Source organism: Bos mutus, chromosome 21 (assembly GCF_027580195.1).
Source record: "Bos mutus isolate GX-2022 chromosome 21, NWIPB_WYAK_1.1, whole genome shotgun sequence".
NCBI lineage: Eukaryota > Metazoa > Chordata > Mammalia > Artiodactyla > Bovidae > Bos > Bos mutus.
This window is the reverse complement of record NC_091637.1, coordinates 24,870,502-24,897,185: the sequence shown is the minus strand read 5'-3', so window position 1 is coordinate 24,897,185 and position 26,684 is coordinate 24,870,502. Positions and strand designations below refer to the sequence as shown.

At 44.8% G+C, this 26,684-nt stretch overlaps 1 protein-coding gene across 2 annotated transcripts; it reads right to left on the bottom strand.

Moving 5' to 3' along the window:
• Positions 1-10,376: 10,376 nt before the first annotated feature.
• On the bottom strand, positions 10,377-20,681 carry MINAR1 (membrane integral NOTCH2 associated receptor 1). Of its 2 annotated transcripts, none has more exons than XM_005889758.3 (3): positions 18,326-20,681; positions 16,154-16,408; positions 10,377-11,164 (listed from the first exon to the last, which is right to left on the bottom strand). In XM_005889758.3, exons 1-3 carry the CDS (start codon positions 20,624-20,626, stop codon positions 10,967-10,969), a joined length of 2,754 nt encoding a protein of 917 aa, XP_005889820.2. In that variant the 5' UTR covers positions 20,627-20,681; the 3' UTR covers positions 10,377-10,966. The 2 variants fall into 2 exon arrangements, with proteins under 2 accessions (XP_005889820.2, XP_070214272.1); XM_070358171.1 differs by lacking the exon at positions 10,377-11,164 and adding an exon at positions 15,753-15,786.
• Between the last annotated feature and the right edge of the window lie 6,003 nt (positions 20,682-26,684).

Genomic DNA, 26,684 nt, shown 5'->3' with positions numbered 1-26,684 from the left:
GCCTTCTTCTCTTTCTGCCTTCAACCTTTCCCATGTTCAGGGTCTTTTCCAATGTGTCAGCTGTTTGCATCAGGTGGCCGAAGTATCAGAGCTTCAGCATTAGTCCTTCCAGTGAATATTTGGGGTTGATTTCCTTTAGAATATACATTGCTATTTGTGAAACATATAGCCAATGGGAATTTGCTGTATGATGCAAGGAACCCGAAGCCAGTGCTCTGTGACAACCTAGAGGGGTGGGATAGGGTGGGAGGTGGGAGGTAGGTTCAAGAAGAAGGGGACCTATGTATACTAATGGCTGATTCAGGCTGATATATTGCAGAAACCATCACAATATTGTAAACTAATTATCCTCTAATTAAACAAAATAAAAGTATATCAGTCAGATTATGGATTAGGTCATCTCTCTGCTTGCAACCTTTCCACACTCCCCATTATACCGACGATAAAAACCAAAAGTCCTTACTGTGGCCAATAATCCCTCCACAATCTAGCCTCTGCCTATTTCACTGATCTCTCCTTGGACAGAATTCCCTAGTCTATTTCACCAAGTTCAAGCCACCCTGGCTTTCCTCTGCACTGCATGTTCCCTCTATCAGAAATGTTCATCCTCAGTTCTCCACTCACCACATCCTCAGGAACCCTTCCCTGGCTACTCTAACTCAGGCAGCACCTCTGTTCCTCTCTGAGTTGAAAAATCTTTCTTCATTATGCCTATAGCTGTTGGAAATTATTTTATTTGCTCACTTGATTGCTATCTACATATTCATTAGAATGGAAGTTCCATGACATCATGGATCTTCAGATCAGACATCAGATCTTCAGATCAGACATCAGATCTAAAACTTTCATGCCCTCATGTGTTCACTCATTGACTCAACAATTACTTATTAAGCATGAAAATAATACATACAAAATACTGTTGTTTCTTGGAACCATGTGCTGTGCTATGTATGCTAAGCTTCTTCAGTTGTGTCCAACTCTTTTTGACCCCACAGACGGTAGCCTGCCAGGTTTCTCTGTCTGTTGGGTTTCCCAGGCAAGAATACTAGAGTGGGTTGCCATGCCCTCCTCCAGGGGATCTTCCCAACCCAAGGATCAAACCTGTGTCTCCTACATCTCCTGAATTGCAGGCAGATTCTCTACTGCTGAGCCACCAGGAAAGCCCATGTTTCAGCCATAAGCCACTACCTTGAACATGCAAGTTTCTTAATAGATATCAGTTGACTAAAGAAATAAATGAATAAACCGAAGGGTAGAAAAAAGATTGAATACGAAAGAGGTATATAGGTCACATATACATTGCTAATGAGAAAACTGAACTTTAATAATAAAGCAACAAAATGCTAATTTAGACTGGCTGAGTCATCCCAGATCAAACAGCATTGGTCCCAGAGAAAGTGAACTGGGAAAGGCTACCTCTTTGGGACTTCTGAAATTATACAAAAATCATTAAAATGTAGAACATGACTGTGAGTAACCAGCATGAAAATACCATCCACAGTTCTTCTATTAGCAGGATAACCACACAGTAACTTATTAGGAATAATTTATTAAGTGCTTTCCCTGACAAATGAAAGGAAACTGTATTGTAATTAACCACACTTGCACTGCTGATTTCTAACAATAATTTTGTGTCCAGAATTTAATGAATCTTTCAGGAATTTCAGACTACAACAAGCTGAAGTCAATTTTGAGACAGCAAAGCAACTGTGTTTGCATGGGTTGAAACACAGTGGCTGGTTCCAGCCAGAAACTCCAATGTTCTTCTGCTTTCAGATACTGGTAATTTTTCACATAACATACTATCACTTCTTTTCTTAATTTTATTTTGGCTGCACTGGATCTTCGTGGGGGTGTGCAGGCTCAGTAGTTGAGGCAGGCAGGATTAGTTGCCCTGTGGCATGTGGTATCTTTATTCCCAGACCAGGGATTGAACCCATGTCCCCTTGCACTGGAATGTAGATCCTTAACCACTGGACCACCAGGGAAGTCTCCCTTTATTATCACTTCTATGTGAAGTCATATGTACCTTCTCTCCCTTCTTTTCATTAGAAAAACTAGTGAAGATATAAAACTAATTCCAGGTAGAGCAAGATCTCAGTAATTCAGGCTCATGATGGGGAAAGCCAGTGGGACCCTGTTGCAAAACCTGAGTTCTAAGACTTTCAGATACTGGTGACTTGATGACTGAACAACAACAGCAGTCACCAAAAGTAGTGTCTGCTTTTTACAGGGCACTCAAAGCTGGTGCTCTGGGACAACCCAAAGGGATGGAGTAGAGAGGGAGGTACGAGGGGGGTTCAGGATGGGGGCACACAGGTGCACCCATGGCTGATTCATGTTGATGTATGGCAAAAGCCACCATAATATTTTAATTAGCCTCCAATTAAAATAAATTAATTAATTTAAAACATTTTAAAAAGACAAAAAAAGAGCAGCACCTGCTTTTTAAAAAGATACATTTGATAGTGTAAAGTAAGTTAACTAAGTATTGACTTTTGCTAGTACTTGCCGGGGAGGACTCTAAATGAATGTCAGGTTAAAAAGACTTACAACAGCATATTACAATTGATTTGTCCTCTTAGGGAGGATAAACATTTCCCCCTACAAGATTACTTCTATTATTTTCTTAATTCACTTTTTTTTAGAACACTTAGCAAAATTCAATCCAGGTCCAGTCTGTCTATATGCAAACTTTGGATTTGTGGATCTTAATTCATATTTTATTGTAAAACTAAAAAAGCACTTATACCCAGCATGGTATAATTACTCTAATATTCTCCAAGATTTCATCAGAGACTTCTTTCGGTGTTTAGGTGTCAAGATATTAATTGCTTTTTCCAATGTGCTGTGACCCAGGTTTAATCAGTTTTCTTTAATGACTCAAGCAGGGAACTCAGTGACATCTGTGAGTGGCTGAAGGAGATGAAAGAAGCTAGGTGAATTATCTCTTCACCATTCTCAATGATATTATATGATTTGGCAAGCTCAGACTTCTGCCAAAGTAAGCTATTATTCATTTACTTCATGGCCAGGAATGCCTAATGTCTCCAGGATGAAAAAAATGATGTTGATGTTGTTACACAAGAACAGATGACTAGATGAATGAAGCAGAATAGAAGGTCCAGAAAACCATATGTGCTTTCAATGGACTAATGTCAAAGGGGAAAGACGATCTTTCTAATAAGTGGCATCAATCAATAGATATACAAATGGGGAGGAAAAAACTTAACTCTTGACCTCATATCAGGTATGAATATCAATTCCAAAGGGAATACATTATTAATAATACCATTTGAAGCACTATGGATGGACCTAGAGATTGTCATACTGAGTGAATTAAGTGAGACAGAGAAGGAGAAATATTGTATGATATTGCAATGAACTTATTTTACAAAACAGAAACAGACTCATAGGCTTAGAGAACAAACTCATGGTTATCACAAGGAAGGGATAGTTAGGGAGTTTGGGATGAACATGTACACACTGCTATATTAAATAACCAACAAACACCTATTGCATAGCACAGGGAATTCTGCTCAATATTCCGTAACAACCTAAATGGGAAAAGAATTTGAAAAACAATAGATAGATGTATATGTATAACTGAATCACTTTGCTCTACACCTGAAACTATCAAATTATTGTTAAACAACTATACTCCAATATAAAATAAAAAATTTTTAAAAAGGAGTACAGATATGACCATGAAATATAAAACAATAAAGTTTCTTAAACAAAGCATACATCATGTTCATGACATTGGAGTCTGTAAAGATTTCTCAAGCAGAACTCAAATTGCCAATCATAACAGAAGAAAATGATACATTTCTATATTAAAATAAAGAACTTCTATTGATCAAAAAGACACCATTAAGAGAGTAGAAAATGCAGCTCACAGAATGGAAAATCATATTTGTGATGTATATATGACAAATGACTCATTTCCAGAATTTGCAGAGAATGTCTACAAATTGGTAAGAAAAAAGACAAAAGTAGAGCAAAAACTGGCAAAAATATGGACAGGCACTCCAAAATATGAGATCCAAATGGTCAATAAACACACAAAAAGATAGCGAGTCTTATTAGTGACCATAAAAACACAAACTAAATACACAATGTGATACCACTATACACAGAACAGAATGGCTCAAATGAGAGACAGAAAATATCCATTTTCAGTAGGATATAAAGTAACTGGAACTCCTATACATATACTGCTGATGGGGCTGTAGGTTGGTAGAACCGTGTTGGAAAACTTTTTGGCGGTGTCTGGCAGTGTTTGGCAGAGCATAAGAACATCTCATGATTCAGCAATTTTACTCCTTGGTATACCAGACCACCTGACCTGCCTCTTGAGAAATCTGTATGCAGATCAGGAAGCAACAGTTAGAAACAGACATGGAACAACAGACTGGTTCCAAATCGGGAAAGGAGTACATCAAGGCTGTATATTGTCACCCTGCTTATTTAACTTATATGCAGAGTACATCATGAGAAATGCTGGGCTGGATGAAGTGCAAGCTGGAATCAAGATTGCCAGGAGAAATATCAATAACCTCAGATATGCAGATGACACTACCCTTATGGCAGAAAGTGAAGAACTAAAGAGCCTCTTGATGAAAGTGAAAGAGGAGAGTGAAAAAGTTGGCTTAAAGCTCAACATTCAGAAAACTAAGATCATGGCAGCTAGTCCCATCACTTCATGGGAAATAGATGGGGAAACAGTGGAAACAGTGGCTGACTTTATTTTATTGGGCTCCAAAATCACTGAAGATGGTGATGGCCACTATGAAATTAAAAGACGCTTACTCCTTGGAAGAAAAGTTATGACCAACCTAGATAGCATATTAAAAAGCAGAGACATTACTTTGTCAACAAAGGTCTGTCCAGTCAAGGCTATGGTTTTTCCAGTAGTCATGCATGGATGTGCAAGTTGGACTACAAAGAAAACTGAGTGATGAAGAATTGATGCTTTTGAACTGTGGTGTTGGAGAAGATTCTTGAGAGTCCTTTGGACTGAAAGAAGATCCAACCAGTCCATCCTAAAGGAAATCAGTCCTGAATATTCATTGGAAGGACTGATGCTGAAGCTGAAACTCCAATACTTTGGCCACCTGATGCGAAGAACTGATTCATTTGAAAAGACCCTGATGCTGGGAAAGATCGAAGGCAGGAGAAGAGGGTGACAGAGGATGAGTTGGTTGAATGGCATCACCGACTCAATGGACATGTGTTTGAGTAAACTGGGAATTGGTGATGGACAGGGAAGCCTGGAGTGCTGCAGTCCATGGGGTCTTGAAGAGTTGGACATGACTTGGCGACTGAACAAGAGCACTCACCAAAAGACACATACAAGCATATTCATAGCCACAAACTGGAAGCTACGCAAATGTCCATCAACAGTAGCATGAATAAATGAACATTATGAGAACTAAGTCGCTTCAGTTGTGTCCAACTCTTTGTGACTCAAGGGACTATAGCCTGCAAAGCTTCTCCATCTATGGGATTCTCCAGACAAGAATACTGCAGTGGGTTTCCATGCCCACTTCTAGTGGATCTTCTTCTAGACCCCAGGGACTGAACCTGCATCTCTTACGTGTTCTGCATTGACAAGTGTGTTCTTTATTACTAGTGCCACCTGGGAAGTCCAGAATGAATAAGTAAGTTGTGCTATGTTTGCAATCAGTTAGTGCAATGAGGAGGAGAAAACTGCAAACACACACCACAGTGTGGATATTTTTTTACAATATTATGTTGAGTGACACAAGAGTACATACTGCATGAATGCATTCACACAAAGCTTGAAAACAGGACAAACTAATATATGCCCTGGAAAAAGAGTGCGTGTGTGTGTGTGTGTGTGTGTGTGTGTGTGTGTGTACGTGCACATGAGTGCTCAGTCATATCCAACTCTCTGCAACCCCATGGACTGTAGCCTACCTGGTTTCTCTGTCCATCGGATTTCCCAGGCAAGAATACTGGAGTGGATGGCCATTTCCACCTCTGAGGATCTCCCCACTCAGGGATTGAACCCATATCTCTTGCACTGGCAGGCATACTCTTTACCACTAAGCTACCTGGTAAATAGTATAGATGACCTTATTTGCAAAGCAGAAATAGAGACACAGACATAGAGAACAAATATATGAGTATTAAGGGGAACTTAATACTACCCCTGTGGGAGGTAGTGGGAGGAATTAGGAGACTGGGATTGACACACATACACTACTGACGTTATGTATAAAATAGATTACCAATGAGAATCTACTGCTCAGCACAGGGAACTCTACTCAATGCTCCGTGATGACCTAAATGGGAAGGAAATGCAAATAAGAGGGGATACATGCATACATGCGGGCTTCCCAGGTGGCACTAGTGGTAAAGAACCACCTGCCAATGCAGGATATATAAGAGACACGGGTTCAATCCCTGGGTTGTGAAGATGCCCTGGGAGGAGGGCATGCAACCCACTGTATTCTTCATGTCACAAGGAGTCTGACACGACTGAATCGACTTAGCATGCATGCACACATGGATAGCTAAGTCACTGCTGTACAGCAGAAACTAACACAACGTTGTAAAGCAACTATATTGCCAATAAAAATTAATTTTAAAAAGTCAGGATAGTCATTCTTCTTTGTGAGATTTTTACTGGAAGGGGGCTTGAGGGAGGTTTCTGGGATGCTTGTATGTCCTGTTTTTTTTTTTTTAATCAGGATGCTAATTACATGAATGTGTTCCATTTGTGAAAAAGCATCCAGCCAGTCACGTATGATTTGTGCATGAAATTAACTGCTTATAATTCATGCATATAACAAAACCCCACAGCATGCTACTTCATCATTTCCAGTTTATTCTCGATTATATTTGGAGAGGCAGATTTTACATGATAGCTTCAAACCAACCATTATACATTAACCAAATTTTACACAAGCCATTTGAAAAAAGATCTAAAAATGTGCTTAGTTATTGGTATTATATAACATTGATCAAGCACCAAGAGTGCGCTGAGAGCTTTACAGAACAAACATAGAAAAGACAGTCCCTGCCTTCGAGGATCCCCACTCCTTTAGACTCTAAAGTTCAGAGTCGTGCACATAAAACTTCACCTAATATTTCATACCCCTTTATTCATAAGGCATAAATAAGGAAGTTTGTTGCATTTCTCCTTATTAATAAATATCGAATACCCTTTTCCCCTGTTATACCAACTATTATTAACATTGTTGCCTTTAAATACAAATTTCCAAGGTACAATATACAGTATACTCTGATTTGGTATTCACACAATTGAGCACAATCTTCTTGCAGGCTGGTTATAATATGAAACAGGTTGGATTTCAATGTTCACACATTTTTATACGACTTAACAGAATTGTGTATTCTTGGCAGAGCTTTTTTTAAGAAAAAGGAGGTGCCGTGCTCTTAAACTGATAAACTATAAACAAAGACAGCACTGCCTTGATTACAATAAGGGTATCAGAGCTTATGCAGGTTCCAAACAGTGACTTTCAGCACATTTATTAAGCCAGCCTTGCAGATACAAACCACATAGCTGCATGCCCTAAAATACTAACAATTTATGATCAGCTAGTAATGGGTGATACAAGTATGATTTGCTTTACTGTATTTTCCATTGAAAGAAGGTACTGGCGTAAAATATCTGAAAACTGTGAGCTGGGAAATACTCTTTGCTTCTCTGCAAGGCTGTGTTCAGAGCAAATTCAGACTGAAAATGAGGATGTGATGATTATGACTTTATTTGGATAAAGAGATCTATTTTAAAATAATCCCTTGATAATGTCCGATGGTTCATTTCTTTAAAATGCAAGAGAACTGAAGTGAATTTTGATAATATAATGATCTTCAGTTTAGGCACAAGAAATGGTACTTCATCAGAATATGCCAGATATGGTGGTAGAGGCTGTTGCCTACTACAGAAGTCAGGCCTGACCCTAGGTCGCCCACAGGGAGCTCATAGCAGCAGGAGATGAGAGGCAAATTTTAGAGGAATGGGTAGATGCTTCATTCCCATCCAGACTCTGGTCAAGACCCTCTGTTTGCAGAAAGATGGAGGAGCTGGAGTGAGTCTAGAGGTCCAGAGAAAGAAAGTGTAACAAGCTTGGGATCAATGGAGAGAAAGAAGCCAACTATGAACTTCACATTCTCTAGACCCCAAGACTCCAAGCATCCATCAGGCTTCACGCCATGGCAATGGCATGAAGTGCATAACTTCAAAAGTGCATAACTTGACACCAGACTCAGAGCTACCAAGCTAAGGACAATAACTTCAAAAGTGCATAACTTGACACCAGACTCAGAGCTACCAAGCTAAGGACAATCGCTTTCCAGAGGAAACCCCCTTGCCTGGGGGTCATCGTTGTGTGGTCTCCCAGGGGGGTGACCAGGTCTGGATGTGTCCATGATGCAGCAATGAGTGGAGCTGAATTTTAAAGCTATGCTGGACTTAGAGCAAGACTAAATTTCTTTGACTACCTCCCCAGATATGAAAAGTGTAGGAGAAAATTCTTCACTTCTATGCGTTGGGAGGGTGCTTATACTCACGCCCTCCCCAGGGAGCTAGGCACGTGGCCCAAAGAGGGCCCTTTAAGAAGAAACTCACCCAAGGGCAGTGGCCATAGTGGTTTGGTCGATCCGGCGTGATCCTACCTGGCAAATGGAGGAGTCCGAATGGGATTTGACAAATTTTTCTTAGCCTGGGTGACTGCATCTCCACTTCTCTGCAAATCACAGGGCAAGAGGTTGGCAACCTACCTACCTCTGCTGTTCTCATGGTTTAACCTGTGATAAAGGGGAGAGCGTCAGGGCTAGGGTGTTTTCTTGAATGGTATAGATGGGGAGGAGACTTGGGAACCCACAACTCCAGAGGGTATTAATCTAGAATCCCCTTTGGGCTGAAAGAAACAACCTTATTTAATGTGCCCAACCCAAAACAGAGCACCAAAAGACTAAATTCTGACAATAGACAGTAATATATATTAATATATTTTTCATTTTCAATTATAAATCCTCAAGTTTCCATACTAAGGCTTAAATTTCAGTCACCTAGCTGAAAATCTATACATAAACATGAGACTATAAATAGAGAACATGAAGACCTCTAAAAACGAAGGTTTACTACAGATGAGAGCATCCATCCTATACTTATTAACAACACAAAATGTTCTGACTCCCCTTTGGGGGAACAAGAGAATTAGACACAGCAAGCTAAGCAGTATTTGGAAGATTTTAGGATGGATGCTGAATTTCTATTGCTTTAAAATCTGAGATGCTTCCCAAAACTCCCTTTTAGGAATTTATTCTATCATCAGGCTTCCCTGGAGGCTCAGACAGTAAAGAATCTGCCTGCAATGCGGGAGACCTGGGTTCAATCCCTGGGTCAGGAAGATCCCCTGGAGAAGGAATGGCCACCCACTCCAGTATTCTTGCCTGGAGAATTCCATGGACAGAGGAGCCTGGCGGGCTAGAGTCTATGGGATCCCAGAGTTGGATGTAGCTGAGTGATTAACAATTTCACTTTTCTTTCACTGGAGTGACAGGATTCTTACTACCGTTTATTTATATTCCACTTTGTTTTCGGAAGAACTAAGGTAGCTAGTTTTTGTCCATTGTTTTTCTTTATCCTATAATAAGACATTAGGATCTGACACTGAAAAGGATTCTTTCTGTCCATTCATGTCAAAGCACCATTCAACAGGTGGAAACTGAGATCAAATTCTCATGAATGACAACGGCTTCCTTACACGGGAGAAATCTTGCTCTCAAGTTAATTAACAGAGAAGACAATAAACCAAAATCAGGTATTTAGATAGACATATAGATAGATAAACGGTTAAATAGATCATTATTTTTTTGCACTGCTGACAAATATTTGAAACTATGGAGTAGATGCTGGAGTAGTTGAGAACACCTCAGAGCCTTTATCATATTATCGACAAGCTTTCAAAATCTTTTTAAAGCCATTGGAAATGGCTGGTATTATTGGTGCACAGCAACCACGGTTTATAGTTGGAAGGTCAAAGTTCTGCCATTGTCTCTACTCTTCAAGGCACAAGGACAAGTTCCAAAATCAACTCATGGTAAAAGGTGGAGTATCCGTACTACCAGGAGATAGAAGATGGAGGAGATGACCCACACACCAAGGCAAGGATGGGAGGTCCTTTGGGATACCTTGACTTTCAGATGTTGAGCATACATCATTAGTGAGCAGCCCTCCCATGGCTTGGGGTGGCCACTGGAAGGTCTCCTAGCCTGAAGACCTTGGCCTATTAAGCAGAGAGGTCACTTCTTGCCATGGCTGACTTGGCAGTCCAGTACCTTCCTACCCTGGGCACCAGGAAGAAGGTCTGGAATGTTTCCATGAAGATCTGCAACAAAGAGCATCATGATGACAGAAGGGCAAGTATGAAAAGTCAGTAGCCCTTGATTACAGTCAGCAGAGAAGTAAACAGTAACCCCCTATGGAAACATACCCTGTTACTTCACCTGCAATGGTCTAAGAACATTAAGGAAGAGAGAACCCAGGCTTTTCTTTCTCATATTGCTCTCTCTTAGCTTTCCTTTAAAGAAGTATGTATTAACCATCTCCTCTATAGCATATTCTCCACCATGAAATGGAAAGAATCCAACCAATTAATCTTCCTCTTCCTTTTTTTTTGTTTTTTTCCTGGAATTCAGTTTGTATCTACTGGTCATCCATTACATTCTTTCGGTAGGAAAAGATATTGCACTTCTTAAAATTCATCTGTGTCATTAAGTCAAAGCTAATAGGTAGGTAGACATCTTTCTAGAATGAATATTTTCTGAAGACCATCATCAGCATTTGCAGAAAAGCCTCCATGATTCCTGTTTTAACAAATGGTGCCTGACCTGCCACGTGATTTTAGACTACAGAGAAAGATGTCAGAGGTCACGAGCCATTGGCAACATTGCCTCCAGCAGCTCATGATTTCATCGTGCAGATGGGCACAACGATCACCAGAATGACTGTGCACGCAGCCGCAGCAATCAGAGCCGCTATCTTGCAGACCTTGGCTCGTCTGAATTCGGCTTCTTTCCGTTTTAGCAACGAGTCGTAGCCCGGAGTATAAATGTCTTCCATCCAGTACTCTAAGTTGTTTGGATTTAAAGATTCTTGAGTCTAAAAGTGAAGAGAAGATGTTAGAAAGATGGTGAATATTTGTAAACAGGTTCATCACCCTTGAAGCATCTCAGCTGGTGCTTGAAGCACCTTGAAGCTGTCTGCAGTTGGCAGTGGTGTCCAAGCTGCCCACCAGCTCCTCCTGAGATGGACCACCAAGGACTCAGCGTCCTGCACACCCCAGATTGCACCTTCCCCCTCTTACTACAAAGGTCATGGTGGTCTCAACACAGGAAAACCCAGAGGTTTTCTGGGGACAAGCAAAACAGGGCCGAGATAAGCAAGAGTCTACACTTCAAGGGCGCACAGCCAAGAACAGGCTGGCCTCACTGTTGGGGAAGCAGAGAGGGTCACTGACAGATATTCTCCACTTACAGTCCCTAAGAACAGAGCTGTTTGAAGCAAGGCTGTTCTATTACTCTGATTCACTTCCCAGTTCTTCAGAAAAAGCCTCTACTGAAAAATCAAAGGCACGTCCCACAGAAGCAGCTCAAACAAAACATAAAATATTTCCATCTCAAACATCTGTCTGAGCAGGTCAGGCCACTGCTCAAAGGCCAGGTCTACAGACTGTCGGCAGACCACCCCCAGGCCAGGTGCAGCATCCCCAGTGGGAGGCCCCTCCCTGACATTTTGTCTCCTGGCCTCCTGAGATTAACGATTGTCTGTGAGAGAAATATCGTATTTAACCTGTGTTGCCCATGAATCCTGTTCTCCATGGATGGCTATAATCTATTTCCATAAAGAGAAGCAGTGTTCTCATTTTACAGCAAGCATTTAATAATGTGAGTGGCACATAAAAGCGGCAACACATTGCAATTCCAAGTTGAGGTCTCCTAAATCTCTGAAACACAAGCAAAATATCCATTTTGAAGATGTTCTCAGATTGGTCAATGTTGATAAAGATGGGTGTGTTACAAATTATGTACACACACACACAGAGGATTACAAAACAAATGCTTCCAAAACTTAAAAAAAAAAAAAAAAACCCTCAGTGGTTCTAGGTTATTGGAATATTGATGATTTTCTCATCCACGTTAGTCATTCTCCAGCTGTCCTTCCAGAGCAGTTCTCTGTTCTTCTCCACCTTTCTGTGGTCCGCCCAGGTCTTGGTCCATATGGACGCATCCCTGGTGGGTCCCCTGGTGGCTCAGATGGTAAAGAATCTGCCTGCAATGCAGGAGATGTGGGTTCGATCCCTAGGCCAGGAAGATCCCCAGAGAAGGAAATGGCTACCCACTCCAGTATTCTTGCCTGGAGAATCCCATGGACACAGGAGCCTGGCAGGCTACAGTCCATGGGGGCCACAAAGAGTCCAACGTGACTGAGTGACTAACATACACACTGGTGGGTTCAGTTGGTGGAGCACCAGTCCTCAGGCTCCGTCTCTGATGGACTACATTTCTATCTGGCACCTGCTTTCACAGCTGTGGGTCCTGGTGGGTTTCATAAATAGCTCCCATCTCTGGGCCTTCAGATCCAAGGGCAGCATCAGCCTCTCACCGATGCTGGTCCCTGGGTGCTTGCTGGGCTTTAAACCCCACCTACACTGATGCCAACAGCCCCCTCCTCCCATTCCCATCCTTCCATGAGTCCGCCAGCTGCTTCCTGATGGGATGCTGACAGTCCATACGCCGTGGACCCCTCTGGCATCTCTATTGCTCTCCTGCTGCTAATGGCCTTCTAGTACTGGGGCCAGCAGACACCAGCCCAGGAGCTAAATTCAGCCCAACACCTGCCTCTGTACAGCGTACAAGTTAAGAATGGTCCTCACATTTTTTAATCACTGAAAAAAAAAAGAAAAGAAAAACAACAGTCAGGGATACGTGAAAATCATAGGAAATTCAAATCGCAGCATCAAAAGAGAATGTTTTATCAAAACACAACCATGTCCAGTCATTTATTTAACACAAATTGTCCATGGCTGCTCAAGACTATTATGGGCAGAGCTGAGCAGTTGAAGCCTAGGGTGCTGCAGTCCATTGGGTCGCAAAGAGTCGGACACGACTGAGAGACTGAACTGAACTGAGCAGTTGTGATGACAGAGATTGTAAGGACTTCTGGGTCTTAAGGTAGTTACTCTCTGGCCCTTTAGAGGAGAGTTTGCCAACCTTTGTTCTAGTCTATTCAGTTGTTTAGTCACTAAGGCATGTCCCATTCTTTTGTGACCCCATGGACTGTAGCCTGCCAGGCTCCTCCATCCATGGGATTTCCCAGGCAAGAATACTGGAGTAGGTTGCCATTTCCTCTTTCACAGGATCTTCCCAACCCAGGGATAGAACCCATGTCTCCTGCATTGGCAGGCAGATTCTTTATCATTGAGCCAACCGGGAAGCCCTTTCCTGAATAGATATGCTTTATGCACTGCGATTCAGTCAGTGAAATAAACTATTTGTAATTAGTTTTTTCAATAACTGCAAGCTCTCATGACACCCAGTAGCAGAGAGGTGATGCCAAGGTTTCACGGGACTCAGGGAGCATCTTTGATTGACAATTGCACCTGCTGAACACTGGAAATGGAAATGGTATCTTTGACGTATCCTCAAGGCGCCATTGCTGGTGAATTTATATCTCGAAGCCAAGAGACAGCAAGAAGATGGTCCAGATGCTGAGGCTGCCCTAAGACAGTACCTGGATCTCGGCAAAGTGATGGAAACAAGGAGGGTGGTGCCTTTCTGCCTTTACCAAGTTCCCGATACCTATTCTACTTTGCTGCAAACACCCTCGAAAGGCTATGAAACTCCTTGCTGTCTTACATTTTGTGAGATTAGATATATTATCCTCTGCTTTGTTAAGTGATGTCACCTGAAGCTCTCTAAAGATCTTCAACTTTTTATAATTTCACCGTTAGTGCTTATAAATATTGCCACTTCAAAATCACATATATCTGTAAGAGCAATTCTCTCAGACTCAGCCTTCCAGACGTTAAAAAGATGTTTCTCAATCTATGATTCATTCAGTTAATCTGACCATGTCAAGGTCATCCCATGATACTGGTGAGACACTGATTATTCCTCCAGGTGAGCCATTCATACCTCCAAGTCTTCCCTGATTCGTGGCATCCTAATACTCACAGAGCACAGTGTGGTACCCACAGCAAAGTGTTAGGACCACCTCCAGGAGAAAAGAATCCTATATAGCCTGCTTGCCAGCAGGATGGTGACAGGAGAGGACGTGGCCTGAAGGGTCAAATGATAAGCAGCAGGTATGCGGACATAAGGTGCGGGAGGGGACAGGGGCCACGATATCTCCAGGGTCATCCTGATAGCACCACCCACCTGACTCTCAGGATTTGGCCAGAGATGCTCCTCCCCATAACTGCTGTCAGTTAGGGACCAACATAAACCAATGTCATTGCGGTCACTTTAGTGACACGAAGCCCCACTATACTCTCATCACCAGAAAAATGAAATGGTGACGAGGCAACATAAGATGAAAGAACAGAAGTATTACTGCTGGAGAGTCCGACAGGAATTCAGACTTGTCGGACCTGCAGCAAGTTCTTGAGTTTCTCGGGCCTTGATTTCCTCATTTACCTGCTTGAGATGAACATCATCACTCCTGCCTGCAGGCCACTGAGAGACTGTGGTAAAAAAGCACCACACAGGGGCTTCCCTCGTGTCTCAATGGCAAAGAATCCACCTGCTAATGCAGGAGAAGTGGGTTCAATCCCTGGTTCGGGAAGATCCCATGTGTGCAGAGCAACTGAGCCTGTGTGCCACAACTATTGAGCCTGTGCTCTAAAGCCCACCCATCTCAACTACTGAAACCTGCAAACCCTAGACTTCAGGTTCCACAACAAGAAAAGCCACCACGATGAGAAGCCTGTACACCACAGCTAGAGAGTAACCCCCGCTCACCACAACTGAAGAAAAGCCTGTGCAGCAAGGACCCAGCACAGTCAAAAATACATTTATAAATAATTATATATATTATAAATAATTAAAAAAAAAAACACCATACGGAGTTGATTGATTTCAGCATCCTTTCATCAGCCTAAATACCTTTTCAGTCCCTGATTAATGCCAGGTACTTGAAATACATTCTTCTCATGTCTCACACCACCACCACAAATTAGAAGTTATCATGGAGAGTTAACAGGTGAGGGGACCACAGCTCAAACAGGTGAATGTTCCAGGCTGCACAGCAAAGTGGATGAGAACCTCCACTGTGGGAAAACACATTCCTTTTCTCACCACCGTACTGCCCCTCCTGCAGACTCTTGGCTTCAGAGCAAGGCAATGTCAAGGGATACCTTGCCATACCAGCCTCCACCAGCATCTCCCCAGCTGCCCTTTAAGTGGTGGGGACATTCAGGGACCTGGACATACGTGACTGGCAGCAATAAGACAATGAACCTCGCTGCCCACAGATCTAACCAGCAGGTGAAGGCAAGGTGCTTCCCTGCTCCCAAGATGATGCAGACACACAGACGCAGCGTGGATGGAACCACCAAGATGCAAGCATGACCGAAACCCAGCCCTGCCTGTGGTGGAACAGCAAACACACCCTCTAGCCACAACTGCATTCACAGAGTTTCCAGGGGTGGCGCTTACCTGGGGCTGCTCCATACGGAAACATAATCCATAGCTTGGCTCCCACAAACATGCTTATCCCACGGGCTATATGTGGAAGGAGAAATCAGGCTTGTGTTCCATTAACCAGTTGGGATCAGGTCTTAGGAGCAAGCATGAGAATCTGCACTTGGTACGGAGTCTTAAATGCAACGTTAGCAAATTGATGCCCAAGGTCAATCCACCAATGAAGCATTCCTGTTGCTAAATGTTTACAAGCCAATAAGCAACATAGCAATCCCCTGGTTACACATCTCTGCCTTATGATGTATTCATGTTCAGTGTTCCATGGTGGGAACCAAGGGGGCTGAAGGGGAGGGAGTGAGTGGCTAGGGCATCCTTCATCCATTTCTGCATCCACCGGGGTGTGGCCAGGCTTCCCCTACCTCACCCCACCCTGGGCAGAGAGGCTCACCTGCAGGTCCAGGGCTGTCAGCTTGCCCTTGTCACCCGAATTGCGTGCATACTCCTCGATGGTCCAGGAAGGCTGGCCCCGCTTCACCTCTGCCAGCTCCGTGAGCCGCATGTCCGTGTACAGAGGGTTGCTCTTCATGTGGGCCTTGAGAGAGGCGGGGTAGGGGTGAGGGCTGAACACCTGCTCCACCAGGAAGCCGTCCTTGGGCTGCTTGGGCAGGCGGTGCTGCGGGGGGATGTCGTACTGCCTGTCTGCCTGCAGAGGGGCACAGAGAAGTCCGGGAGGCCACATAGATGTGGTCAGATGTCACACTGGGCAGACCCCAGCTTTTCATCACTAGGTGCTGCTCAGGTAGCAACATGCAGTTATTCATGAGCAAATAGGATTGCCTGTACCGGGGGACATTTACTAGGAAAAGCTTACGACATTAATACTACTCATACGACCCAACATTTCTGTGCCAGAGAGAGACGATTTTATCTAATCTTCATGCCATGACTACTACTATTAACACACATTATTCTGGTAAGCAAAAGGAGACCAGAAAGACTCAGTAATTTACCCCAGGGAGCACAGCTGCTAATGGCAGGGAGCCGGAATTTAAATTTAGCATCTGGCTTCAGAAAAGCCTTGCTTAACCACTGCACAGTGCCGCACCCTCTTTCTTCCCTTCCTTCTTTATTTCTGCCACACTATGTGGTATGACAAAATCTTAGCTCCCCAACCAGGGATCGAACCCATGCCACTTGCATTGGAAGCGCAATCTTAACCAGTGGACCACCAGGGAAGTCCCTGCCCCCTCTTTCCATTACCAATTTCTACCTGGTCCTGAGGAGTAAAAGATACGGGTATTTTCCCCAAGGAACTGGCCGAAACCGTGGATGACACACTGCTTCTTTGGATGGAGGAAGTCGGAAAGGACATGGTGAGAGCCTCCACTGGTTTTCAGGAACATCTGCTCAGCCTCCAAGACAGGGAACGGTCTGGATCGCAGTGTGGAGGCAGGAACCTGCCTGACACCACTGGCATCACTGATGCTCTCAGTCCCTAGTTATGAACCCAGGGCTCTGCTCTCCATGAACCCTGTTATAACCCAGGTCTTCTGATACCTTCTAACTTCAGGCCCTCAGATCTCCGCACACATGTCACTTCCTCCAGGAAGCACTCCCTGACCCACCAAGACCAGGTCAGTGCCCACCTATGAGACCCCTTCAGACTGTGTACGGAGCTCACAGCTAGCACTGTCCCACTGAACTATAATGGCCTGTCTGTCTGTCTGACTGTCTCCTCCACTGGACTGTGAGTTCCTCAAGGGCAGAGGACTATCCTGATCACTATGTCACACCACTAAGGAGAAGGCGCTCCAAGCTTTATAAAAGGGATGGATACAAACACTATGGGGTTTCCCAGGTGGTGCCAGTGGCAAAGAACCTGCCTGCCAGTGCAGGAGATGTAAGAAATATGGGTTCAATCCCTGGGTTGGGAAGATTCCCTGGAGAAGGGAATAGGTACCCAGTCCAATATTCTTGCCTGGAGAATCCCATGACAGAGGAGCCTGGTGGGCTACAGTCCAGAGGGTTGCAAAGAGTTGGACACAACTGAGTACATAATGCAAGCAAGCTTTTCTGACCTGGAGAGTTACCCACTGCCCACACTTGCCCCCACTGCTCCTACCAAGGAGCTGCTTGTGTTCTAATCTGGCAGTTCATATGTATACCTAAGATAGTTTAAAAATAAAAGCTGGTATCTACTCTGCACAAAGATGACTAAAGGAGGGAAATCAGAGACCAGCAAGAAGCCCCTGGGAAGCTTTCAGAGGCTTTTGAATTAAGAGGCCTTAATTCTGGGGGCTAGCCAACCATCTCATCCTCTGCCACCCCGTTATCTTTTTGTCTTCAATCTTTTCCAGTGTCGGGGCTTCCCTGGTGGCATAGAGGTAAAGAATCTACCTGCAATGCTGGAGACCCAGGTTCGATCCCTGGGCCGGGAAGATTCCCTGGAGAAAGGAATGGCAACCCACTCCAGTATTCTTGTCTGGAGAATCCTATAGACAGAAGAGCCTGGCAGGCTACAGTCCATGGAGCCAAATAGAATCAGACATGACTGAGCAACTAAACACTGACAAAAACAACAAAGCTGGCACCCAGTTACGTGACCTTAAGTGGGCATTACCTCTTTAGACTTCCGATGCCAGTCTTTACTGTCTCCAGGACCTCGCTCTTTGATCTCCTCCTCACTGATGCCCATGCGGTTGGAGTAAGTGATGGTGCGCCAGTCCCTGGGTGAGTTGGAGATGCTGGCAATCTTGGATTCTGTGGCACTGTTCTCCTCTGTCAGGGACCTGGAAGACGGCCTGGTGAAGAGGCTTTTTTTTAAGGCCTGGACACGAAGGCTTTCGCTGTTGCTCCCACTGGCATCTGAGCAGCACCAGTCAGCCGTATTCTCCAGCTTGGGCCCATGGGCACCCTTGTGGGCACAGAACATCCGGGGCGAGGTGCTCTCATCAGATGGAGCCTCACTGGTCAGAGAATTGAGGTCTATCTGCACGCTTACCTTCTCGGGCTGCTGCATCTTCTGGTCTAGTTTATTGAGCTTGCCCAGGACCTGGGAGATCTCCTCACGCACACCCGATAGTGACTCGAGCTTCCGTTCAATCTCCCCGATCCTGAGCACCAGCTTGCACACGCTGGTCTTCAGCTCCTCTTCTGAGTGGTGGCTGTTTTCTGGCCGGCTGCCCTTCTCCCCTTGGCTGCTGGGGAGCCCATTGGCGATTCTGGTGAGGTGGTGCTCTGGCGAACTGTCACAGTCCGACTTGTGAAGCTGAGATAGGGACCCCGTGCTGTTGTAGCAGGATGACTGCATGACCCCCGTTGAGCCACTGATGCTCATGTCGTCAAGAAACCGGAAGATGTCGCTGATGTCGTCACTGACCACCTCCGAATCATCATCGGAATGCTTCACTGCATGCCGGTCACTGTACTTGCCCTGCCCGGGAGTGCACAGGTCCTTGCCTTTTTTGGGCTCCAGAACATGCAGGTCAGTCTGGGTGCCCACACTGCTGGTGTCTGAGCTCAGCTGCCCACTGGTGCAGCTGATGCTCTTGTCTTTAAACTTTTTGACTGGTTCATGCTTCTCCAGGTCCACAGGGGATGGAATCTCTTTAGATTTGAGCCCATTGGGCTTTGCTGAGTAGCCGACTGGGAGGATGGGCTGTTGATCCTGTGGTGTCAGGTAAGCGGGGCATCTGTCCGGGGTTGGGAAGTTGGGTGTCTGACTATTGGAATTTGGATAACGGAGCTTCTCCTCGGAGGGGTTTCTGTTGAAAAAGGAACGTTCAAAGTCAGGAACTTCTTCGGTGTTGAGGCTCCAGCTTTTGGCCGGCCAGGGGGTCTGCTTGCCTGTTTTGCCAGGACAGCGCCGGGCCTCCTGGGGCCCCATCACTGGAGTGGGTCCAAAATATGTGGAGGCTTGAAGGTCATCTAAGCTCTCATGCTTTGCCCGCCTCTTGTCAGGAACCGGGGAGTACTCGGGGTTCAGGTACTGGCTGCTGTAGGGCATCTCAAAGCTGTGATGGGGGAAGGGCGTCTTGTGGGACTCCTTGCGGCCCTGGGATTTCCTGTGCTCACCCTCAGCCTTGTTGGCTGGGCTGGCCAACCCAGGGGACACAGCCATCAGATTGTGAAAGTCCTCTTTGAAGATGTTCCTTTTCTGGACACAGGACTGGACCACGAAGGGCTCGTCGTTGGAGATGAAGGTCTGCTTGATGCCCTGGGGGAGAGGCAGGGAGTCCTGATCAGACATGGACTCGCTCTCGAGGTTCATGGGGAAGTAGGTTCTCTGCATCTCGCAGGGCTGAGGGCTGGCCACGGAGTATGGGGCCAGAGCCTGCAGCCTGTCCAGGGAAGCTGCCCGGTTTTTCACATCTTTGCTGACCCCCAGCAGGAAGTTGGGTTCAGAGGCAGGAATGAACTGCGGGCAGTCCTTGCAGTCCACCTTTCTGCACTTGGATGACTGGCGGGTGGGGTAGCCCCGGCTGAAAGGCCGGTCACTCAGCTCACAGTTGAGGGGCTCACACTCGGCTGCACTGCAGATCTCCGTGTCTGAGCGGCACGAGTCAAAAGAGGCATCTTTCTTGCGCATCTTCTGCCGGCCTCCAGGCAGCTTCTCCTTGGCGGCACCCCCATTCATCTGGATCAGGTTGAATATGGTCACGATGTCCGCGGCCACCATGATTTTCTTGGACTGCTGGTTGTTTACAGCGCATTTCATCTTGTCTTTGAATAACGTGGCTGGGAAGTTGGGGTCAAGACAGGCCGTATAGAAGAGCACGCTTCGCAGTTTGGCGAGCTGGGACAGATCAAAGCGGGCGCACAGGGATTTGCAGAGGTCCTGGTAGGAGACAGTATTTTGCTTACTGTCTAATTCCTCCAAGATCTTCACCAAGAAGAGGGACGTTTCCTGGTTGGTCTCCATGGCTTAGAATTTTACAGGCTAGCTGGCGACACTGGAAACTTCAAGTCAGTTCTGTGGGACTGATAATATGGAAAAATAGTAGGGAGGGGAAAAGAGGATTAGAAACATCAGTGAAGTTTTAAGTCAAGCTGGTCCTGAACCACATAAAGAAATGCAAGGAAAGACTTTTTAATACTTAGAAATGTTGTAAATGCTTTAAAAATATTTATAAAATACCACGTCATAATTCCCTTCCAAGGAACATTGGACATGGAAACTGGGAAATCTAGATTTTCATCTTAACCTACTGATTAGCACTTAGATGCTGGGCAAAGGCTTTCAACTTTCTGGGGAACTACCTAAATAAATTATGAATGACTAAAGGAATCTACCTAAAGAAATTAAGAATGACTTTGATGTTGCATAAAAATGTTCACTGTGTATATGTGCAACTGATTCACTTTGCTGTACACCTGAAACACAACATTGCAAATCAACTATGCCCTCCTAGAATATTCTTTTAAATAGTTACAATCATAAAAAGATGCTCATTATATGGTAACAATAGTGAAAAATAAAACATCTTAAATATCCGAATATTAGGGTAATGCATAAATAAAGCAGGTTACGATATACAGTGATTTTTTACAAACATTAAAATTACATTAATGTAGGACTTCCCTGGTGGTATAGTGGATAAGAATCCTCCTATCAATGCAGGGGATACAGGTTAGATCCCTGGTACGGGAAGATTCCACATGCTGTGGAGCAACTAAGCCCTCACACCACAACTAGTGAGCCCCCATGCCCTAGAGACTGTGCTCAGCAACAAGAGGCGTTACTGCATGAGAAGCCGGTGCACCACAATGCAGAATAGACCCTGCTCACTGCAACTAGAGAAAGCCTGTGCACAGCAACAATGACCCAGGGCAGCCCCAAAGTAAATAAATTACATTCATGTATATCCTTACAATGGAATACTGCTGCTGCTACTGCTGCTAAGTTGCTTCAGTCGTGTCCAACTCTGTGCGACCCCATAGACATCAGCCCACCAGGCTCCCCTGTCCCTGGGATTCTCCATGCAAGAACACTGGAGTGGGTTGCCATGTCCTTCTCCAATGCATGAAAGTGACAAGTGAATGTGAACTCATCAATAAAAAGGTACAAATTACTAATATATGTAGTAAATGACATGAATGAATCTGAAATATATGGTGCTTGAATGAAAGAAGCCAGACTCGAAAGGCTACCTAGCATATGGTGATTTTGTCGCTAAGTCATGTTCAACTCTTGTGATTCCATGGACTGTAGCCTGCCAGGCTCCTCTGTCCATGGGATTTCCCAGGCAAGGATACTGGAGTGGGTTGCCATTTCCTCCTCCAGGGGATCTTCCTGACTCCGGGATTGAACCCGAACCTCCTTCACTACAGGCAGATTCTTTACCAACTGAGCCACCAGGGAAGCCCCTCTTATTATACGGTTCCATTTTTATTATATTCTGAAAAACAGATCCGTGGTTGCCAGACACTGGATGTGAAGCTAGGTGTAGGCGAAATGGCAAGGTGTAGACAAAACTCCATTCTGGATGATGGAGCTCTTTCACATCTCGATTGGAGTGGTGGTTACATGTCTCTCTGCATTTGTCAAAACTCACAGAACTGTGTGCTAAAACGTGTGAATTTTACTTATGTAAATTATATCTTAATTTTAAAATTACACATTGGAGACTTTTGATGACAAAAGAAAACTGAGGAATGACATTCTGAGTGAAAATGTAAAAATGAATCTGTATCTATAGTGAGATCTTAATTATATAAAATTATATCTTCTTGGAAATGAAACTGAAAGAAAATAATATACACTAAAATGTTAATGGCTGTTACCTTTGGATTGCAAATATAGATTTGCATTCTGAATTAGTCATCTTTGTTTCTCAATATTTTATTATGCAAATTTTCAAACATACAGGGAAGTTGAAAGAATTTTACAGTGAACACTCATATAACCACCATCTGGATTCCACCATTAACATTTTACTATATTTGCTTTATCACATATCTATCCATCTACCCTTCATGAAACCATCTTATTTTTTTAAATGCACTTCAAAACAAATTGCAAACATTTGTGCACCTCCTCCTAAAGATTTCACTGTGCCTATAATTAACCTAAGTCCAATAATTGTTTACAGTTTCTCTTTTATTAATAAGATTTACATACAATGACGTGTACAAAATTTGTGTGTATTTGCTGAAGTTGTAACACATGTGTGTGCCCGTGTTAAAAGCAAAACCTCTATAAGATCTAGAATGTTCCCATTGCCCCCAAAGTCCCTCATATCCCTTCCCATTCAATGACAGTTCTTATTTTTTATAGGTAACATTAATATTTTCTTCATTATTTTCCTTCTTTTCCAAAATTCCTACCATGACCACACATTATCTTTTGCCATCACCAAATCAACACAGGAGACGTTAAGAGACGCGGGTTCGATCCCTGGGTCAGGAAGATTCCCTATACGAGGGCATGGCAACCCACCCCAGTATTCTTGCCTGGAAAATCCCATGGACAGAGGAGCCTGGAGAGCTACAGTCCATAGGGTTGCAAAGGGTCAGACATGGCTGAAGCGATTTAGGACACACACATACAAACAATAATTAATCTTATTTTGAAGTGGAAAGAAAAATCTCCATTAATGAACTCGGATGGAAAAATGAAAAACATCAAGCCAAAAGCTTAACAAAGCATTACAAGAGAAAGTGAACTTCTCATGGATAAATTTGGACCCAATTTCTGAGATTTATAAGGAAATATCAAATTACACATGGGAACCTTGCCAGTCACTACTTAGCAAAGGCATTTTGACGACTGACTTATAGATTGTCAAGTTGACTTGGCCCATACACAGCCACAGAGCTTCCCAAGTGGCGCTAGTGATAAAGAATCCACCTGCCAGTGCAGGAGAGGCAAGAGACATGGATTCAATCCCTGGGTCAGGAAGATTCCCTGGAGAAGGAAACGGCAACCCACTCCAGTATTCCTGCCTGGGAAATCCCACGGACAGAGGAGCCTGATGGGTTACAGTCCACGGGGTCACAAAGAGTGGGACACAACTGAGAGCACACACACAGAGCCTGTTTTCTAGGGGAACAGTGTTTTTTATAGGGGTTAACTTTCAGCTGCTCTGGACCACGTGTTCTCTCTCCATCCTGAAGGCAGTGCTCCCAATGAGAATCTATACCCTCTCTCCATGAACGTCTGCAGGGACATGCAGAGATGAGTGGCCTGGATTTTCTTGTATGGAAAAGGCAGCTGAGCCCTGAGAGGCTCTGCTCCTGCCCAGAACAAGTCACAGGGAAACCCCCATCTTCCCACACAGCTCTCCTTCCCTGCCCCATCTGCCCACTTCGTCTGATGAGAGTGCTGTGTGTCAGGATGTTCTGGTTTGTTCCAGGTGGGGACAACCTGCCAAGCTCAATCTTCAAGAAAACAAGCACAGAAACCTGAGCAGAGGACAAATGAATATAAATACTGAGGGAAGAGCAATTACAACTCAGGCACATCAGATTTTATATACAGGGGACACAAAGCACTTTCAGAAATTCTAGAATTATTTCAAAGATTTCTAGAATTCTTGTAACAGTCTTAGGAGGCTTCTTTCACTATCAGTTTCTGGCAGACCAGCAAACAAGTTCAGAGCCCTGCAAGTAGCAAGCGGGAGCAAGGATCCTCAGAGCTGGACTTGCAGTCCAACCCCATGGACCTCCCCCAAACCCAAGACCCCACTTTCCTGCGAGACTGTCTCAACTTTCTATTCTACTTTCTGTGGTGAAAATTTTACTAATCCCAGGTCAAATAAGAACTTGGAAAATCAAGCCCCAGCATCTCCTGAAGTGAATAAAGGCAACACAAGTGGGATCTGTCTAAACCTGAGTTGTTTTCTATTAAGACTGAAATTTAGGGGATTATGAACGGCTGGCAGGGTAGGCAGGTGCCCCTGTGCCAATGGACACATGCCTGCTGTGTGCTTAAGACGATTAATCACCACAGAGAAACCCATGTAGATTTTCTACAATGTGCCAATGAATGCCAGAGAGGAATAAGGAGCAAAAGAGAGGCCAATGGAAAAACAATTTCTAGGCTCTGTGACAGTGCAATAGGATCTGGCTTGCAGCACACAGTCCCTGGCAGCTACCTCCTCAGGTCACAAAACAGCTCTGCGGTGTGGAAAGAGTGCTCCCATTTAGCAGATGAGGAAACTGAAGAGAGGGGAGGGAATGTGAGCTGCCTGGGGCCCAAATGGACCACAGCCTGGGCTGAGGGTGCTATGGGCAGAGTAGCAGGCTCTGTCTTGTGCCAGGAGGAGGGAAAGCATCACTGCCAAGGGACAGAAGTGAATTGGTGGTGGTGGGGTGCTGAGCAGGACGGGTACTGCAGCCAGACCACCTACTATGTGCCGGGGCTTCACACAGAATGTCCACAGCAGCCTGGAGAGTGCAGCACCACCACTCGGACACCTGTGCGGGAGGATGACGGAAATGAGGCCAGAGGGAGAAGGAAATGCCAGGTCTGAAGCCAAATTTGCTGAATGCTGGATCTTGGATGCTTCTCTTAGCGATGACAGAGCAAGGAGGAAATATCAGCCCAAGATCTCCGGGGGCTAAGCGAATCTGCCGTGGAAGGTGCACAGGTGCACATGTGTGTGCACACGGAGACATACACACAGTTACACATAGAGACACACACAGACAGACTCATACACTCACACACACACTCATACATGTTCACACATAGAGATACACAGACACATTCATACACTCACACACATTCATATAGACACTCTCATACATGTTCACACACAGAGACATATGCTAATAGACACACATTCACACAGACACACCCATATACTCACACACATTCACACAGAGACACACACCCAAGACACTCAACACACATTCATACAGATACACTCATACAATCATACATGTTGACACACAGAGACACACTAATACACTCACATTCACATAGATACATATACTCACAGACACACTCACATACTCACACATGTTCACACCCAGAGACACACACAGAGACACATTCATGCATTCACACACATTCATACATACAAGTCATCTGAGCAATAGTATGTACACTGAGCAAGGGACGACGGTGAGCCCCAGGCCAAGCCCCTCCCCCTTACAGACTGGAAAATAGGGCTGAGCATCATCATTTTTCCGGAGAAGGCAATGGCACCCCACTCTAGTACTCTTGCCTGGAAAATCCCATGGGCAGAGGAGCCTGGTAGGCTTCAGTCCGTGGGGTCACGAAGAGTCGGACATGACTGAGCGACTTCGCTTTTCATTTTCATGCATTGGAGAAGGAAATGGCAATCCACTCCAGTGTTCTTGCCTGGAGAATCCCAGGGATGGGGGAGCCTGGTGGGCTGCCGTCTATGGGGTCGCACAGAGTTGGACACGACTGAAGCAACTTAGCAAGCAACCATCATTTTTCAAAACTACATGGAGAGCTAGTGGCATAATCAGCCCCAGGTCACAGGGCTCCTGACACCTTGCCATTTTCACAAGTGTCTGTGTAGAAACTGTCAGGCCTCAGAGAAGCAGAAACCAGAGGCTGGGGACCTCGGGAGAGTGAGATGAGTCCCAGCCACTGGGAAAGGCGTTTTCCCAAGGAGGCACCATCGGCAATGGCCTTGAAGACTGGAGAGGGGAGGGTGTGTGATGGTCTGGAGGAAGGAGACAGAGGGAAGATTCCAAGGCAGAGGGCAGAGGCATGAAGGGGTGACATGGTAGAGTCTGTCTATGTGGTCAGGATAAGCAGGGGAGCATCCAGAGAAGGCAGGGTGCTCAATCTGGGCTAGGTGTCTGGACTCGATTCTGCGGGCAGTGGAAGCTGGGAGCAGCGACAGTGCCAGAAGGGCCGGACCTGCAGCTCAGATGAGCATTTGCTCACGGGATGCACAGACTGGGGCCCACATTCTCTTGTCTGCAACTCCTCCTGTATACACACAGCCAGGAGAAGAACTCCAGGCTTTTCCATCTCCAGACACATGGCTATTTCC